The 16,998-nt window shown below is 51.2% G+C and overlaps 7 protein-coding genes across 7 annotated transcripts; 2 read left to right on the top strand and 5 right to left on the bottom strand.

Moving 5' to 3' along the window:
* The first annotated feature begins 192 nt into the window (after window positions 1-192).
* On the top strand, window positions 193-1,358 carry CC77DRAFT_1021452 (Rhodanese-like protein). Its single transcript, XM_018525270.1, has 3 exons — window positions 193-534; window positions 593-849; window positions 962-1,358. Exons 1-3 carry the CDS (start codon window positions 277-279, stop codon window positions 1,176-1,178), a joined length of 732 nt encoding a protein of 243 aa, XP_018384729.1. The 5' UTR covers window positions 193-276; the 3' UTR covers window positions 1,179-1,358.
* A 78-nt stretch (window positions 1,359-1,436) lies between these two features.
* On the bottom strand, window positions 1,437-5,772 carry CC77DRAFT_1062463 (P-loop containing nucleoside triphosphate hydrolase protein; the record flags this gene model as incomplete). Its single annotated transcript, XM_018528521.1, has 6 exons — window positions 1,437-1,463; window positions 1,519-4,220; window positions 4,283-5,174; window positions 5,225-5,367; window positions 5,425-5,530; window positions 5,575-5,772. The coding sequence occupies 6 exons, from the start codon at window positions 5,770-5,772 to the stop codon at window positions 1,437-1,439; spliced, it is 4,068 nt and encodes a 1,355-aa protein (XP_018384728.1).
* Window positions 5,773-6,473: 701 nt separating this feature from the next.
* On the bottom strand, window positions 6,474-9,369 carry CC77DRAFT_991437 (potassium channel-like protein). The gene has a single exon (XM_018536353.1). It carries the CDS (start codon window positions 9,015-9,017, stop codon window positions 6,753-6,755), a length of 2,265 nt encoding a protein of 754 aa, XP_018384727.1. The 5' UTR covers window positions 9,018-9,369; the 3' UTR covers window positions 6,474-6,752.
* Window positions 9,370-9,578: 209 nt separating this feature from the next.
* Window positions 9,579-10,900, bottom strand: CC77DRAFT_1021450 (electron transfer flavo protein-like protein subunit alpha). The gene is made up of 3 exons (XM_018525269.1): window positions 10,523-10,900; window positions 10,302-10,470; window positions 9,579-10,251 (listed from the first exon to the last, which is right to left on the bottom strand). Exons 1-3 carry the CDS (start codon window positions 10,823-10,825, stop codon window positions 9,674-9,676), a joined length of 1,050 nt encoding a protein of 349 aa, XP_018384726.1. The 5' UTR covers window positions 10,826-10,900; the 3' UTR covers window positions 9,579-9,673.
* Window positions 10,901-11,075: 175 nt separating this feature from the next.
* CC77DRAFT_991432 (SWIRM-domain-containing protein) lies at window positions 11,076-14,067 on the top strand. The gene is made up of 3 exons (XM_018536352.1): window positions 11,076-11,364; window positions 11,543-12,087; window positions 12,142-14,067. Exons 1-3 carry the CDS (start codon window positions 11,277-11,279, stop codon window positions 13,696-13,698), a joined length of 2,190 nt encoding a protein of 729 aa, XP_018384725.1. The 5' UTR covers window positions 11,076-11,276; the 3' UTR covers window positions 13,699-14,067.
* On the bottom strand, window positions 14,003-15,603 carry CC77DRAFT_1021447 (hypothetical protein). Its single transcript, XM_018525268.1, has 3 exons — window positions 15,283-15,603; window positions 14,854-15,223; window positions 14,003-14,777 (listed from the first exon to the last, which is right to left on the bottom strand). The coding sequence occupies exons 1-3, from the start codon at window positions 15,488-15,490 to the stop codon at window positions 14,252-14,254; spliced, it is 1,104 nt and encodes a 367-aa protein (XP_018384724.1). The 5' UTR covers window positions 15,491-15,603; the 3' UTR covers window positions 14,003-14,251.
* A 272-nt stretch (window positions 15,604-15,875) lies between these two features.
* CC77DRAFT_1021445 (hypothetical protein) lies at window positions 15,876-16,856 on the bottom strand. Its single transcript, XM_018525267.1, has 4 exons — window positions 16,719-16,856; window positions 16,664-16,665; window positions 16,101-16,508; window positions 15,876-16,044 (listed from the first exon to the last, which is right to left on the bottom strand). Exons 1-4 carry the CDS (start codon window positions 16,767-16,769, stop codon window positions 16,014-16,016), a joined length of 492 nt encoding a protein of 163 aa, XP_018384723.1. The 5' UTR covers window positions 16,770-16,856; the 3' UTR covers window positions 15,876-16,013.
* Between the last annotated feature and the right edge of the window lie 142 nt (window positions 16,857-16,998).

The following is a 16,998-nucleotide window of genomic DNA, read 5'->3' as shown; positions in this document are numbered from 1 at the left end:
GTTGCTTTCATCATGGGTGCAACTTGTTAGAAATGGACACCCTCGTACCATGCGCTCGGGTGCTGCAGCCGATTTATGCGTAGTGCTTGCCGAACTGAAATCTTAGCGTGATTACGATCTAACGTTCGCGAAGAGTGACGTCGGCAATAATTCCGCTTGCAACTTGAACATTGGACGTCATAACCCGAACAACATCTTCAGTAGTTCTAACATAGACATCGCCAACTCCGTTCCAATTAAACCGTCAGAAACATCGCTGCATTCTTCGCGAAAACAATGGCCTCCAAACGCGCCGCCCAGCTGTTCGGCGCCCGCTCTAACGCCTCCGTCATCGGCCAACGGACTACGCGGTTGAGCTTCACCACTGCACGCGCTTTTAGCATTGCGCCTAATTCGCCAACCGCAAATGCTTTGAAGAGCAGATTCGTAGTCGTAGAAAGCGCAGGGAGACTACAGGCTATCCAGGCGCAGAAGAGGTGGCACTCACAAGCGCCAAATGACTTGAAGCAGAACAAACTTTACCAGTTCGACGACGTACGTCTACTTATTATGGGGCCCGAATCCCTTCCAAACCTCTTGCTAATTCACAAAGGTCCTACACATTCTCGAAGCCCCATCAGACTCACGCCTTCTTATCGATGTCCGCGAACCCCATGAATTCGAGAAAGATACTATCCCAACCTCTATAAACATCCCCGTCACATCACAGCCCGATGCGCTGCTACTAGATGAAGAAGAATTCCAGGATAGGTTTGGTTTTCAAAAACCACCGAAAGGGAAGGAGGTTGTCTTCTTTTGCAAAGCCGGAGTGAGGAGCTCGGCAGCTGCGGGGATTGCAAGGCAGGCTGGGTAAGTCCACGTCTCATACCGGAATGCACACCGAAATCCAATTTTGAAAGGCAGTAGTTTTTTTGAATTGAAAAACAAACAAACAGAGTACGCTTATTGATTCATACGGCAGATATATAAACATCGGCGAGTACCGCGGATCCTGGCTCGACTGGCAGAAGCGCGGCGGACCGGGCACAAAGTCCCCACCAAAGCCTGATGGCATGGGTGAACCTAAAGCCCCTACAACCGAAACAAAGCCTACAGCTAGGACGGGCGACAGTGGGGAAGAGGACCTTGGGCCTCAGGGACAGCCACCATATCCACCAGGGCCCATGGGCCGGCAGTAGATCTGCGATGTGATATAGGGCTAGACTATCAACAGATCACCTCATATCATTGCCCGGAGGTTGTAAATATGAAAATGAAGACTGCACATATGACTGGTTCAAGATCACTGCACAAGCATATTGTTATGATGACATTATGGTATTATAAAGGTAGAGTGGAGCTGGCTGCAACTATATGGCTTATCGAAAGAAAGGGAATGTCATCAAGAGAAGGTAACGAATGCGTTTACTGCGTGCCGCAATCAACACCGCTCGGTATCATCGGTCTAGAGCTTGAGCCTGACACTGTTTAATAGTTAGCGTTTCTCAACTCGTGTAAGTAGGTCAGTCGGAAACTCACCATCTGCCAATAGACTCCCCTCTTCCTCAACAGTCCCTGATGATCACCCCTCTCCAACACCTTTCCACTACCCAACACGAAGATAATATCCGCCTTCTGGATAGTAGCAAGTCGATGAGCGACAGCAATCACAGTTCGTCCACCATCGCCAGCGGCGCGTTCAATCGCCTCTTGAACCAGTTTCTCGGATTCGGAGTCCAGAGACGACGTTGCTTCGTCTAGCAAAAGTAGTTTTGGTTTCCGTAGCAAAGCTCGAGCAAGACTAAGACGTTGTTTTTGACCACCAGATAGAGACATGCCTCTTGGTCCGAGACGCTGTGCGTATCCATCCGGCAAGGACGTGATGAAGTCGTGGATTTGAGCGTCGCGACACGCTTGCTCAATATCTTCATCCGTGGCGGTATCAACAGACAAGGCGACATTTTCTCGGATTGTGCCTTCGTAGAGTGTGGGTTCTTGACTGACGAGACTGATCTGTTTGCGGTACTCTGAGGGGTCAAGGGAAGTGATGTCTTGTCCATTGTAGAGAATCTGACCGGATGATGCGTCGTAGAAGCGCTCAAGGAGGGAGATGGTGGTTGATTTGCCGCAACCGGATGCACCTACCAGTGCGATGAACTGGCCAGGCTGGACTTGCAGGCTGAGGTTTGACAATACAGGCACCTCTCGACTTTTGTAGGTGAAGTACACGTTTCGAAACTCGATTCCCACCCCTTCTTCTGGTTTACTCAGTGGTGGGTACGATGGCGGCGAAGCGTTCTTCTGTGGACGCATACTGATGATACGGTTAGCAGCACCGGTCGCTTGCGCCATGTTTGGGGCGAAGGAAAAGAATTGACCTGCTGCGATGGCACCTTGAACAATAGCTTGGTAGATGACGAAGAAATCGACGGTGTCGTACTCGCGGGAGGCCAAGAGGGTACCGCCATACCAGAAGGTAAGAGCCATACAAGCAAGCTCAATACTGTCACTCGCCGCGAAAATCAGGGTACCATACTTTGCACTCGAGAAGGCCGACGCAACGTGGCCCTTGAGCAACGTCTCGTAGCGGTGACCGATCATGTCTTCCATGATCAGACTAGATACGGTGCGGAATGCACCGACAGCTTCAGCCGCGAATTGACTGCTATTCTCAAAGACCTTTGCATTGGTCTTATCGAATTCAAGCTCTAGACGCACGCGAAGATACCCAGCAGCCAGAATTAATGGCAGTGCGGCAAAAAGACCAACCAGTGAGAGCTTCCAACCGTATACGAAAGAGATGATAACGCAGCCAACAACGTTGACAATGGCAATGCCCGCCAAGGACATTTCGGTCGCCATCAGCTGCTGGATCTGTGTCGAGTCCGAACTTAGCCTCGCTGTCAGAGATCCGGGGCTATGTCCTTGGTCGTCAAAAAACGCAATGCGTTTGCGTATGAGGTTATCAAGATACTCTTGTCGATACTGCTTCGTCACCATGACAGCGATGAGATGACAAGCCGATCCCATGAAGAAGTAGGAGAGAAAAGTACTTGCAGCTAGCACACCGAACATGCCGGCCCAGAAGTTACCCTGACTAACGAGCTCATCCACTGGAAGGGTGAAGACGTTGACAACACTTGCAAAGATGTAGGCTTGCAGTGGGTAGACAGCACCGCTAGCCAAAATACCGAGAACAGCGACGGTGTATAATATCCAATGGTGGCGTTGCTCGTAGAGAAGACGTCCAAAGCTACCGAGAAGACCTTGTTGTTTGTATTCCGGATCTGCTGCCGCTTCAGATATCTGATTGCTGTGTTTGTGCTCCTCGATGATGGTGGTATCTGTGCTTTTTACCTTCTCGAGTGCATCGACATCAGCGTCCTGTTCAGCCTCCATTGTGATTTCTTGTGCATGAACTAAGCCGTAATAGACACCCGCTTCTATCTTCAACAGCTCTTCGTGGGTGCCTTGCTCCACAAGCTGGCCTCGACGTAAGACGACGATCTTGTCCGCTCTTCTGATGGTGGAGAGGCGATGCGCGATGACGATAGTTGTTCGATTCTTCGATACGCGATCGAGAGCTTGTTGAACGATACGTTCTGTCCGTACATCTATAGCACTAGTCGCCTCGTCTAAAATAAGTATAGCCGGCTGTTTGATGATACTTCGCGCGATGGCAACCCGTTGTCGTTGACCGCCAGACAGCTTGATACCGCTCTCTCCCACCAATGTCTCATAGCCTTCTGGTAGTTTGGCGACAAACTCTTCAGCATAGGCTTCGCGACATGCGTTTTCTACCATTTTCATCTTGTCTTCTTTTGGCAGGTCTTCGTATTGGGTGCCTGTCAGACCGAATGCCACGTTGTTGTATAGAGTATCGTTGAAGAGGAAGGGCTCTTGCTGGACCAGGCCAATCTGAGAGCGCCACCATTTTAGGTCGACATCCAGTAGATTGGTATTTCCAGTCCTGATGTTACCAGTGCAAGTGTTTGGACCCAGCTCAGGCTCATCGTCTTTGCTCTTGTCATGTTCGACTGCTTCTGTGGATGCTTGTTTGTCTTCGGTCTTCGGTTCAGCTCGTTTCTTAAACCAGCTAGACTTCTTAGAGCCACCGTCCTTAGCTTTAGATGCGTCGTTGGGGGGCGACAAGTGGTCTTGGTCTGCATCAGATGGAACCGTGGCTGTCGTGCCTGATAGGTCGTACCATCTCTGTACCAGTCCTACAATAGTAGACTTACCTGAGAGTGGGAGCACAAAATCAGTAACGATCAGACGGACTCGAATGGTCGAGATCACTTACCACTTCCAGACGGGCCGACAATAGCGGTGACTTTACCGGCCTCAAACTCAAGATCAAGGCCCCCAAGGATCTGAACATTTGGTCGGCTTGGATACGAAAAGGCAACATTATCGAAAATAATGTTTGAGTTTGCCGATATGTCAGGCTCCTTTACTCCAGCAGTATTAGGGATGGGGGCATCGATTGTGATGAACAGTTCGGTAGCCGCAGATGATGCCTTCGCGATAGCGATGATGGGGCTGACAACCCTGCTGATATTCATGATCGCCATCATGACAGAAAATAGGACCACAACTATGACCCCGATGTCGCTACTCTTGCCCTCTGAGTACTGCTTGATGCCAAACCAAAAGGCGATAGCGAAAGTGCCGTACTGTCCAACCATCAAAGGCGACATCATGAGACCCATCAAAGGCGCAGCTCTACGCTCATTCTTAGCAGCTTTGTCTAGCAAACTTTCATGCTGCCTTGCCAGTTTCGCCTCTGCTCCGAAGGCAGCAACAATGCGAACTGACGAGAACATCTCGAAAGCCATAGCCGAAGCATCTTCATGATGCTTCTCAGTGACCTTGTGTATCCGGATAAAAGGTGGTACTAGGGCACCCGAAATGATGAGGATGAACGGCAACGAAGCAGAGGCGACTACAGTAAGCAGCGGGCCTTTAACGAAAGCTACCACATAAGCTCCGATGACGAATGCGAGAGATTGGAAGAGCATAGCGAAATGCTGCGATATGGCCAGTTGAACTGTGTTGGAGGAAGTGGTAATTCGCGTGGAAACTTTGCCGGGGCTTATAGTGTCTATCACACTGACGGGTTGTGCAAACAAGGCTCGTAGGTAAGCTAGGCGAAGTGCAGCAGAGATTCGAAGACCACTGATTCGGATAGTGAGCTGTATCAGCGTTAGTGTGTTGATGGTTTATCTGAGACATATGTCTGTACCATTGCTATGTATGACAACACGAACTTCGCGATGAAGAGGTAGAGGAGAAACAGTGTAAGTCTGTTGATCTCCGCTTGAAATTCGCCAGCTGTCATAGTAGTCCCAGGAATAAAGTAGTTGGTAAAAGAACCGACCAGTTGACCTAATCGTAGTCAGTATCCCTTAAGTGTATCCCACATCCAGTGACGTCGGATCATACCGAAGACAACATTCATCAGTGGAAACGTGACGCCCGAGGCTATTGATGTGACACAGCACAGAAACATGAGCCAGAAGTCCAACTTGGATCCGTACGAGAAGACTCGCTGGCCATGTTAGCGATGAATCACGTCCAAGGCGGAGTACATACGAAGTAGTTCTTCAGACCTGCCTGCGGTACTTTCTTTGCTTTCGTGGAGCTCTCTCCATCTTTCTCTACAGCCTCAGTGGCGCCCTGCTTTTCCTCGGTCCCTGTCTCAAGGATTTGAGTAGCGAGCGCAGCATTTTCTGCTTCAGCATTGGTCGTTGGTCGAGGTGGCAATCGACTGTCGGCGATACTAGAATCCATGACTCGGCTCAAAAGGGTGAAAACAAAGTTGTAAAGAACATGAGCAGAAGAGAAGAGTATACAAGGGTAGCAGAGGTGGTTATGTAAACGAGTGAACAAAAGTAGATGCCTGATGATGCGGCTGCCGTATAGAGCGTATCCTGGTCTACAACGGCAGAAGTGGACCTACATGCTCCGATTTGGCACGTACATCGCAAAAAGACGGAGTGAAGGTGCGAGGTAAGGATCCGCAAGCAGGATAATCTCGAACCATCCTTCGCATGGGCGCCTTTGGGGGCTGAGTTCGTACGGACTTGGCGCAACGAACGACTGGCGGCGCTAACTGGCATACATCTCGCTTCACCACAGTTCTTCCCAATCGAGCGAATACCTGCGAGCTGAAAGGGGCAACGCGCGTCTGCCGTGTTTCAACGTCCAGAGCCCTAGTCAATGCGAATAAGAAAACTCGGCTAAAAAAGAACGCTCCGTAAATTTGGCCCCTCGCAAGTTAAGTCGGAATGAATCAGGCATACGAGTGATGGGTGAAACTTACCTGGAAAGTCGGATGTTACTTGCTCTTCACATTGCCCTTGACGGAAGTCGGTGCCCGCAAGTCCGACGATACATGGAAAGGTTGTGTTCACTACCAACAATAGCCGACACCAACCTACACCGGTTCTGGCAATAGCCATGGCCAAGATATGTATTTAAGCGTGCCTGCAGAAATGACATACTGACAAAGTGGTCTTACATGTATACATTCCAGGCAACACCTTAGCTGTCGCACCTGCAATGACCAGCTCGTTTAAATGGTAGCAATCGCATTCATGAAGAGATTCTAGGAAACATCGAAATAGCGTTAGCGTTCGCTATAGATTGGCGACGCAGGCGCGCAGGGCCAGAGGGACGCGACACGGTTATTTTGCTCCTCCATGAATGTCGATGCCACCTCAGAGCACAATCGAGTCTTAGATTATCAATGAATGCAATATACCTTCTTGCTAGCTTTGCAGCTCGTCCAGTTCATCTCTACCACAATACTCTGTTTCCATCTCCCTTATAGCTTCTATGTTGGAGTTTCCCCTCGCAACCTCCTTCCTCCTCTCTAACCTTACCAAACTCTCGATCAATCGTTTCATGAGCCACTCACTTTCACTGATCCCAGATACCATGGGACTATCATCTCCAATCCAATCCCAGTTGACTAGGCCTTCTTCGTTTTCTTCATCAAACGTCGTTGCACCGCTTCCAAGATCACGGTCCAGGCGCTCTGGACTGGTCAAGCGAATAAGTCGCGTGAACTCAACCCACTCCTCATACGTATAGCGTTTTTTATCGGTTTTCAGATCGAGAGAAACTTTGTGGATGGAAAGGGCGAGACGACGAGTAAGAGAGGCCCGGGTGGGGGGGTTTGTGATGTCAGTCTCGGCTTCATTGGCGAGAGCAAGAACAGTAGGGTGGCGAGTCAACTCCAAGTCGGTAGCTTCTTCGCGATGTTCGGGGTCATTCAGGATGTCTTCTCGGTTCTGGAGGTCAGAGGAGGTTGCAGAACTGTCCTCTGATCTTGGATCTGCGATGCTGAAGCCCCTGATCAGCCTCTTCTTTCTCGCTCGGTACTCTGTCCACTGCTGCAGCCACCGCAGTAGCCAGGGATGCTTGTTCAGGAAAGAACGCCAGATACCTGCTTTAGGTAGTACCGTAAAGTCAGCGAGCTCGTCGCTCCACCTCTTAAAATTGGCAACAACCGTATCCCCTAGATCCGAAACCAAAATGGTCATGGTCGGCACGGCTATCAAGCTCCAGATGACGAAGAAGCAGCGCCCAGAATTGGATCTCGGTGCCAAGTCTCCATAACCAATAGTCAACAGACTGACATAGCAGAAATAGAGTGACTGGAAGTACGTCAAGTTCAGCGTTTCCTCTTCGGTCACCCAGAAGACGACCGCGCCAACACACCAGAGAATTGAAAATGTAGTGACGGACCAGAATAATGCCATCCAACGCTTGAACTTCTGTGAATCGGCCTGGATTTTGCGCATAGCCTCAAAACGATCCTTCTCTTCTTTCAACAGCATAATCTTCGGTTTAGAGGAGGCTATACCAAAAGCATGAGCGACACGGGGAATAGTTGATGTATGCTGAACTGATTCGCCTACAAGCGTCCTGAGAGGCCGTGGCTCAGTGGGTGCTGATATCCGTGGAAAGCCAAGTTTACGTTTCCGGATCAGGTGGTGAGCTTCGCGCTCACGATGTCGAAGATCAAACGAATTGGTAACTGTACGTTCTGCGACACGCTCGCGCATGCGATCAACATGCTTCTGGACAATTTTCTCGTCCCCAAGCTCGCGCACCGCTGTGTAAAGCGATGAGACGATGAGAGCTAGCGTTATTGTACCGCCCACAGAGTACGGAAATACAATACCCCTGGTGACGTCGGTCGTGGGTACCAGGTCGCCGAATCCAACAGTTAGAATAGTTGCGTCGCAAAAGTAAAGAGCGTCGGCGAACCTCCAACTATCTTCGCCAGCATCTTGCTCAAGCTTCGCAAAGATTGCTGCGCCGCCACCTAGCCAGATGAAGAAGGCCATAGTCTGTAATATGAGTGTCCTCTGACTGTCGCTCAATGCGAAGTTCTCTGGATAGTGACCAAGAAAGAAACCAAGCATGTTGACCATGAGAATCATGGAACAGATGGTGTAAAATGCTGCACCCGCTATCGCATACCAAAATCCTTGCGTATACCCTTGTTCCGGTCGAATGGGTGGTTGGTAAGTGTTCATGCATATCGTTATTGCTATCAGAAACGCGGATGAAAGATACCATAGAACGACTGTAACAGGTAAAGCAATAATGTAGCGGATCCTCTGTGTGAAGTTGAGGAGAAGGAAGAGGTTTCCAAGAAACCCGCAGATGAGTGAAGCTACGTTAATCCAGTAGCACCATCTCGGGTCGCCAAAAGGTACACCTTCGAAGTCCGAGACTCGGACGCCATCGATGATGTTTTGCTGCCTCCAGGGGGTGACGAGGGCAGCTATCGAGCTTACATTTGCCAGTGGACCGAGAGTTGCAGCGAGCAAAGGAATTCCGGTGCTGGCAAACCACCAGTCACTGTCCTGCCCTTCCCATTTCTTCCACACGTTCCACCATCTTTTCCGATTGCTGTCTTTCAAAGACTTATGCTCTTTTCTTTTCTCCTTTTCTGATCGAGACGTGTGCTGCCTCAAATCGTTTGCTTGCTCCGGTTCTTCTTGTTCATGCGCCATCATCGGTGCGATGCAACATCGGACATCGTCAATCTACTATGTTAAATGTCTTTAGTGTCTCCAAATATGGCAGAAACCGTCGAGAACCCAAGATGAACCTGGCTTTATTAATAGCACAAGGATTCGAGATTTGTGGAAAGCCGGTCAATATGTCCGGTAAGAATGTACGCCGATGACTAGATGCTTAGAAAGTGGCGCTAGGCGATGCATGTACCTATTCAAGAAGCGTCCACGGCTGGCGGGTAGATACGGAGGAAGATGTGAAAAACGAAAGAATAACGACTGCCTTACGCAGAGAAGTCATGGCCACGCATCTGACCCAAGTCTCCAGCAAGGCCACGCGATTGACTACTCGGCTATCGCGGCGTGGTGGAGACCGATCGTGGGTGCGTAGGTGCTAGTGCCGATCAGCCGTTGACGCACGCCAAGCAGTCATTGACTAGGGATATTTGAAGATCTAAAATTAAGGCTTCACATGCTGTCAAGGACTGTCTAGAAAGCGTAGGACGTGCTCGTCTACTTTATTTCAGAAATCACAATGAGGTATGGAAATCTGTCAGCATGATACTCGTGCCTGAACGTCCGAACAGTCCATGTTGTTCATCTTATTGATTTCTTTTCAAACTATGTACAACATGTATGTATGACACGCCCAGTGCTTACTGCGACTTGAGCTTCTCGGTCAATTCTGGGACCTTTTCGAAAAGATCTCCAACGAGACCGACGTCTGCGACCTGGAAAATGGGTGCCTCGGCATCCTTGTTGATAGCTGCAATGACCTTGCTGTCCTTCATGCCTGCCAGATGCTGAATAGCACCGGAGATACCAGCACACAGGTATAATTGTGGCGCAACGTTCTTTCCAGTCTGGCCTACTTGTAAACTGTTGTCCGCAAAGCCGCTGTCGACTGCTGCTCTTGATGCACCGATAGCCGCACCGAGCGCATCTGCTAGCGGTGGCATGAGCTTGTCGAACTCCTCCTTGGACTTTAGACCACGACCTCCCGAGACAACTTTCTCTGCCGAGCCAAGGTCTGGACGGTCGGACTTCTGGAGGTCTTCGGATATCCACTCTGTCGAGCATTCGGCCTTGGGGTCAATGCCCTCCTCCACTGTTGCGTTTCCACCTTCGGTCTCGGGCGCGGGGAATGCGGTGCCTCGGACGGTGATAACCTTGGTGCTGTCCGACGATTGGACTGTCATGATGGCGTTACCAGCGTAGATTGGGCGGACAAATGCTATGATTTGGTCAGCACCTCTTGGTAAACAATACAGGATGCTCACTCACTGTCTTCACCCTTAATGTCGGTAATGTCTGATATTTGCTGTGTATCCAACAGCGCCGAGACACGTGGCATTATGTTCTTTCCAAATGCTGAGTGACCGGCAACGACGTGTGTGTATCCACCCTTCTTGATGTTTTCAACCAGGAGTGGCGCATAGTTCTCAGGAAGACACTGCAAGATGCTGTCAGCCCTAGGACACTCAATGTCGCTTTGGACAACCGACCCTGTCATATGCTCCATTCTCAACGTAGATAACCTTCTCTACACCCTTTGACTTGGCTGCCTCATCTGCGGCCGACTTGACCCCACTTCCAGCGATGAAGGCTGTTATTGAGCCTCCGAGTTTTGTTCCTGCCGTGATGGCGGCCAATGACTGTGATACAATCTTTCCCTCCTTTTGCTCGAGAATGGCGAATGTTGACGCGAACCGTGCGAAGGCCGAGTATTGGGGTACGACGGTGGGTTGCGACTGCCGAAGCTGTGTTCGCGCTGTGCGAAGGGCGGACTGACGTGCGGCGGCGAACATGGTGGGCGAGAATAGTGCAACGCCACTAGAATCGAACAAGACGCAGAGTTCGAAAAAAGGTGAGGTAGAATGCCTCGTCCAAGAGTGGTGAAAGTAGCCCAAACGGCGCGGAGAACTATGACCTCGGTTTGACCAGGTTAGTTATCCGGCACTAGCCCTTGCATGCGGAGCTGCAGATTGGTCACGTGAAAAGGCTGCTTGCTCCTTAGTGCTCTTTTTGCTTAGGCGTTCGAGAGCATCGCGAACTTCAGACGCGACATCCACCCACCCATCGCAGCCGCCCATCCCCACCTTCATTCAACAACGACCACGCTGCAACACGTTGATCACGACACGTTGCGGTCGCGCACTCTTTCTCATCACCGGCGCCCCGCGATTTCCCCTTTGCAGTGCCGCATAGCGCCTTCCAGCTCTTGTCGCATCGCAACTGTTGCATAGCACTGCCTAAGCCATGGCCGACGACGCGACAGCAGGCGCAACTGCGCGGGACCCAAGCCTTACTGGAGAGGGTGCTACAGACGTCAATGCGCTCGATCAAGGTAGGTCAAATCCCCATTCCAAGCACCACGATGCCAATCCCCAGTCGCGTCAACAACATGGACGGCTGGCTCAACGGCGATTATCTCGCTGCCATTCCTGATGTCCCTGCATTGGAAGACTCGATGCGAACACCCGACACCCCGGATTCCGGAGATATCAGCCAACTAACTTCCATAGATACCAACATGCTCGAAGACGCACCCGCCAAGGAGTCTTCCAACGAACCCGCAACTGCTACGCCAGCACAAGTATCAGACAATCCCTTAGACGCACCTGATGGCCCACGACCGGAAGCCGAAGACGCCGATGGCCAGGACGACGAGGAGATGGGTGGTGTCGAAGATGCCAAAAAGGAGAATGGCGAGGGCGCTGAACCTGCGGATCCAGAAGCACAAGCAAAGGCCGACCTACAGTCGGCGGCACGCTCACACTTCGTCACCCAGACATATGCGACCATCATCCCCAGCTACGCAACCTGGTTCGACATGCGCTACATTGACTACCGTGAGCGCAAAGCCTTACCCGAGTTCTTCAACGGCCGCAACCGCAGCAAGACGCCTGCCGTATACCGCGATTATCGTGATTTTATGATCAACACATACCGCCTAAACCCGTCCGAATACCTCACAGTAACTGCGTGCCGAAGGAATCTGGCAGGTGACGTTTGTGCCATCATGCGCGTACATGCTTTCCTCGAGCAGTGGGGATTGATCAACTACCAAGTAAACCTTGCCGCTCTAGCATCACTCTGAAGTCACGGTTAACATTCTCTCTAGGTCGACCCTCAAGAACGCCCATCAAACATTGGCCCACCTTTCACCGGCCATTTCCGTGTCACCGTTGACACACCTCGCGGACTGCAACCTTTCCAACCTGGTCCAGGCTCCAAAGTTACAGACGGAAAGCAGCTCACAGCCACCGACCGCGCCGCGAGTGCGCAGCCCACCGCAAAAAGCGAGACCAAGTCTCTGGCTGGACGAAACATCTACGAAGCCAATGGCAAAGAGGCTTCCGCAGAGCCAAAGACCGCTAACGGTGAAGGTGCTGCGAATGGCCCCGTCGACGTCAAGGACCTCGAAGCTGCTGCCAAGGAGCCAATGAAGGTCATCAACTGCTTCAGCTGTGGTGTCGAATGTACCCGTGTACACTTCCACGAGACGAAACCTTCTGAGCAACCTGGACAAATGAAGGCCGCAGGTGGTCTGAAGCGCGATCTCTGCCCCAGGTGTTTCGTTGAAGGCAACTTCCCATCTGGTACGTCTTCGGCAGACTTCACAAAGATCTCCAACCCGGACAACTCGGCAGCGGCCGAGACAGAAGAGAAGTGGACGGAAGAGGAGACTCTTCTGCTACTTGAGGGCCTAGAGGAATTCGATGATGACTGGAACCGTGTTGCCGACCACGTCCAGACGAAAACCCGCGAGCAGTGCGTGATGAAGTTTCTGCAGCTCGAAATTGAGGACAAGTACATTGAGGCGGATCTACCAGAGTCACAGTCCGCAGCCCCTTCAACCAAATTCCTGCGCGATTTGGATTACCTCAGCGAAGGTCGTGTACCCATCCACCATGCCGACAACCCAATTCTCAGCGTTGTCAGTTTCTTGGCTGGTCTTGCACCTGCAAACGTCACAGAGGCAGCTGTAGCGTCAGAGCGTAGCGTTGGCGAAATGAGGCGCATCCTGCAAGAGAAGATTAACAAAGCCCCAACTGCACCATCCGAGAAGGGCAAGGAGAAGGAAGGCGAGCAGTCTACACCCGCAGCAACTGCTTCAGACATGAAGCCAGAAAGTGGCGATGCCATGGATGTAGACCCTTCCGCCGATTCGACCGCTGTAGCCACCAGAGAATCAGACTCGTCAAACGCCAACCCCCTGGCGACCCTCCCCTTCGCTCTTTCTGCCGCCCGTTCCTCAGCACTAGCATCGCACGAAGAACGCCACATCACTCGCCTCGTCTCAGGTGCAGTCAACCTTCAACTCCAAAAGCTTCAGCTCAAACTCGCACACTTCAACGACTTTGAGAAACTACTTTCCGCCGAGCGTCGTGACCTGCAACGCCGTCGCCAGCAACTCTTCATGGACCGCCTCAACTTCCAGAGGAGAGTCCGCGCATTGGAAGATGCTACCAAGCGCATCAGCAGCTCCATGGGTGGCCAGGGTCTGCCTGGTAGCATGAGCAACGAAGAAGCTGTTCAAGCCCTGACTGAAGCTATGAGGATGTTTGGCGTTGGCAAGGGCGAGGATAGCATGGGTGTCAAGCGCGATAGCGTGGATGCTGATGTTGCTCAACCTATTGCTGAGGGTGCCGAGGGCTACAGCAAGGTGGAGATTTAGAAGCATCTCAGCGCGGACGATGTGTATGAGACGAGTGTCTATGATTCAAAGTCTGGGTGTGCATATGAGATGCTTCCGTACTATCGACAAGGAAGAAAGGACGAAGATGTCGTTGATAAGGGGGAAGACGATTGGGGCAAGTCAGAGGCATACAAGCGTCAGGACAGTATGACGCCTCAACTTGGGATTGACGCTTGTTGGGTTCGTTGGAAGGTGTTTTCTGGCGTATAAACGAGTGAGTGCCTGCAAAGAGTCATGCTACATGGCCTGATATGTTGAACCTTCCTGTTTTTCTTTTGGCAGACTCCGAGTCCTGCTGTATAGTAGTTTCTATTATCAAAGACGATGCAAATTATTCTCCAAGCCCACAGAACCCATGGTATGAAAGTGCTTGAGTGTATGATGAGAACTATATATACTATACATGAGTTTTCCTAGTCGTCAGTAGCAGGTAACGTAAGCCTCTTCCTCTCCAAACATGCTGTACAGGTAGTATAATACAATGCCATCGCTTTCATATCACGTCTCCATCCACACATACCCTACAAGTACCCTACTTCCTCTCTAACTTTTCTGTTCCCTTCGCATTCTCGTCATGCCTAGCCTTGGGTACCATGCTCTCACTCTCACTGACAGGTTCTTGGCTCTTGACCTGGTTCTTTGCCTTGTTCGCCCTCTCGGTATCGCTGTCACCCTTTGGCCTTTGCTTGCTCTTCTCCTTCTCCTTTTCGCTGTCTAGGCTGCTCATGTCTCCCCTTGCGTCATAGATTGGGTTGTGCTTGACATTTGGCTTATATTCCTCAGGGACTAGGTTGTTCTCATGTGGGGTGTGAGGCTTCGAGCTACGCTCACTAGAAAAGTCGCCCTTGGCTGAGGCGGCATGATCGTCGGCGGCAGGTTGTGATCTGGAGTCGGACTGCGTGTTGGAAGAGAAGGTGTCCGATGGCGGGGCAGAAGTAGGCGAAGAGCGGGGTTGTTGTGTTTCCGTGGAGGCTGTCATGTCATCTTCCTCGTCGGCATCAGAGTCTAGCTCTGAACCGTAAACTTCAGGGTATTCGCGGAAGCAGTTTTGCATGTCCCTATGATGCGTAAGTCATTCATCCCATAGTAATTCTCGCAAGCTGTCGAGGCTCCACTGTCATGATGTGGACTTACTTGAACTTGTCGATGCAGTCCATGCCCTTGGGCTCTTCGGTAGAGTACACAAAGCAGCTGAAGGCTGCCTTGAATTGCTCACCACAAGGCCCATGAGCCATACCGCCCAAACATGGGCAATCCCAATTGATCTCGCCTGTCTCTGGGTTGAATGCGCCTTGTTGATCTGCCTCCTCTTCGAGCCCCTCTATGCCGCCCTGGCCATCCTCTGAAGGCTTAGCATTCTGTTGTGCATTCGCAGCCTCCTTCTGCTTTTGAGCGTCTAGTTGTGCCTGTACCGCTTGTCTCCGCTTGCGCTCTTCGGAGATAGATTCGATGGTTGGGAGGTGTTCGGATTCGACTTCGGTCTCTGGGAGGGCTTGAGCAAGTTCTGAAGGCAGGATTAGTTTCTTTCGTCCGGCTACACCGTCCACCGAGGTCCAAACATACGTCTTGGCTCTTCCGCGAAAACATCTGTGGTATTGTAATAGTATATTATTGCTCCCGCAATACCGACTCTCGCAACCAGACTCTTGAAACTTCTCGACTTTTGTGATGGTGGAGCGGTGCTGAGGTACCGTCTGGCCGGCGCGGCTGACCGTAGTGGCGCGATCCGCAGCGCTGGACGCGCAATTAACCGTGGGGCTGCACGAAACATGATGCCGAAGGACGTGAAACAGAAAGAAGATGTTAGGAGAGAGTCGTGGCGGATGTCAACGGTCCATGCAAGTGTCGTCACTACGGAAAAGTTATGGGACCTGCATTTCTAAGCGGAAGGAGCAGGGATCTGCGTGGCTGGAGATCCCGGATCACGTGGAAGAACTTTGAAGAATTCTGGTCATCTCGAATACGTTTGCCATGATGCTTGGAATCTGCTCGTGTGTTGCACTCTGCCGACATACTGGGGAACATGTGCTTTCAAGGTAGTGTAATCAATATGATGTTCGAACGGGTATATTGAACGTTGACCTCATATATACAAAAGTGGACTGATGGAAGCGTCTCGCCTCAAGACCGAAACCGAGTTGAGAACCTCTTGCTTGCTGTATGGTACCGCGAGAAAGCAAAAGTAACATAGCCAAATTGGTACAGTCCAGATGATCAAGATCTCAGTACGAATTTGTTGTATGAAAACGCTATTGAAGTGAAGTGCGAATCTGAAAAAGACGATCGAATGATGTCTATTTCGGGGGGTTGCGCTTGAAGAAGTATCTGTTAAAATGATTAGCACGAAAATCCGTATAGCGGTTCTCTTGAGAGTAACATACTGGCTGACATAGTAGTCGCCAACACCAAATAGTCCAATGACAGCAGCCCATGCTGCGACGACCTTGCCGGTCAACTCGCCGCGAACATACTGCCTGTATGCGCCGAATCCAACAATGCCACCAACGACGGCCAGACCGACCGCATTGCTCAGCACAACCGGGTTATCGGCGTTTTTCTTCACCTTCTCCTTCGCGGCATCCTTCTTTGCAGCAGCCCGTTCTTTGACGTTCTTGACTTCTTCCTTGATTTCCTCTTCGCGTTCGATGCGCTCAGCCTGAGTGTCGGTCTTGATTTCTTGCGACTCGTAGTCGGAGGGAACGGAAGAGATGTGCGGGCTGTCTACGTCGACAAGGGAGTGGACGCTATCATCAGAGGCGTGCTCGACCTGGGGTTGAGCTGGGGCGCGACTGTGAGTACATGTTAGAACGACTTTACAGCTCAATGCCTTGAAGCTCATTGCTCGTGTTTTGAAGACCGTGGGGTACCACGGCATGCTGCGAACTATCCTAAGCAGTCGCCGTCGCAGAGAAACGACTTCAAGAAGATGAAAGGTATGACTTACGCCTGTCTTTGAGTGAGCATTGACCCAGGTTATGCAGTGCTCTTGACAGACTTACCTCCTCGGGGCTCTGCTTGGGGCCCTTGGCAGCCATCTCTGCGTAAGACATGATGTATGGAGGGGGTAGTAGTTCTGTAAGGGGCAAGGGTTGTGTCGTGAAGAGGCCGAGTGCGTGGTTTGCAGATCAGTCGAGGAGTACCGGGAAACTATGGGAAGTTGATGAGCGATCGTGTGAGACCGGAAACAGGCTCCCTCACATGCTTGTTCGCTTAGTGGGCGGTAACCGACGACGTCATCCTGAGCGCGTTAGCGGCGACGTAGCGAAACCGCCAAGCACA

The sequence above is a fragment of the Alternaria alternata genome, assembly GCF_001642055.1.
Source record: "Alternaria alternata strain SRC1lrK2f unplaced genomic scaffold CC77scaffold_13, whole genome shotgun sequence".
NCBI lineage: Eukaryota > Fungi > Ascomycota > Dothideomycetes > Pleosporales > Pleosporaceae > Alternaria > Alternaria alternata.
This window is presented reverse-complemented; position numbering and strand designations above follow the sequence as displayed.

What these genes read in the sequence shown, in the direction of transcription:
- CC77DRAFT_1021447 (XM_018525268.1), bottom strand. Translation starts at nt 15,490, where the DNA reads ATGTTTCGTGCAGCCCCACGGTTAATTGCGCGTCCAGCGCTGCGGATC. An exon ending in TTTCGCGGAAGAGCCAAGAC is followed by an intron (nt 15,224 to 15,282) that starts GTATGTTTGGAC and finishes TCCTGCCTTCAG; the next exon opens with AACTTGCTCAAGCCCTCCCA. An exon ending in GACTGCATCGACAAGTTCAA is followed by an intron (nt 14,778 to 14,853) that starts GTAAGTCCACAT and finishes TACGCATCATAG; the next exon opens with GGACATGCAAAACTGCTTCC.
- CC77DRAFT_1021450 (XM_018525269.1), bottom strand. Translation starts at nt 10,825, where the DNA reads ATGTTCGCCGCCGCACGTCAGTCCGCCCTTCGCACAGCGCGAACACAG. An exon ending in AGAATGGAGCATATGACAGG is followed by an intron (nt 10,471 to 10,522) that starts GTCGGTTGTCCA and finishes AGCATCTTGCAG; the next exon opens with TGTCTTCCTGAGAACTATGC. An exon ending in CGACATTAAGGGTGAAGACA is followed by an intron (nt 10,252 to 10,301) that starts GTGAGTGAGCAT and finishes ACCAAATCATAG; the next exon opens with CATTTGTCCGCCCAATCTAC.
- CC77DRAFT_1021452 (XM_018525270.1), top strand. Translation starts at nt 277, where the DNA reads ATGGCCTCCAAACGCGCCGCCCAGCTGTTCGGCGCCCGCTCTAACGCC. An exon ending in AACTTTACCAGTTCGACGAC is followed by an intron (nt 535 to 592) that starts GTACGTCTACTT and finishes TAATTCACAAAG; the next exon opens with GTCCTACACATTCTCGAAGC. An exon ending in GGGATTGCAAGGCAGGCTGG is followed by an intron (nt 850 to 961) that starts GTAAGTCCACGT and finishes TTCATACGGCAG; the next exon opens with ATATATAAACATCGGCGAGT.
- CC77DRAFT_991432 (XM_018536352.1), top strand. Translation starts at nt 11,277, where the DNA reads ATGGCCGACGACGCGACAGCAGGCGCAACTGCGCGGGACCCAAGCCTT. An exon ending in CGTCAATGCGCTCGATCAAG is followed by an intron (nt 11,365 to 11,542) that starts GTAGGTCAAATC and finishes TAACTTCCATAG; the next exon opens with ATACCAACATGCTCGAAGAC. An exon ending in GGGGATTGATCAACTACCAA is followed by an intron (nt 12,088 to 12,141) that starts GTAAACCTTGCC and finishes CATTCTCTCTAG; the next exon opens with GTCGACCCTCAAGAACGCCC.
- CC77DRAFT_1021445 (XM_018525267.1), bottom strand. Translation starts at nt 16,769, where the DNA reads ATGTCTTACGCAGAGATGGCTGCCAAGGGCCCCAAGCAGAGCCCCGAG. An exon ending in GGCGACTACTATGTCAGCCA is followed by an intron (nt 16,045 to 16,100) that starts GTATGTTACTCT and finishes TCATTTTAACAG; the next exon opens with ATACTTCTTCAAGCGCAACC.
- CC77DRAFT_991437 (XM_018536353.1), bottom strand. Translation starts at nt 9,017, where the DNA reads ATGATGGCGCATGAACAAGAAGAACCGGAGCAAGCAAACGATTTGAGG.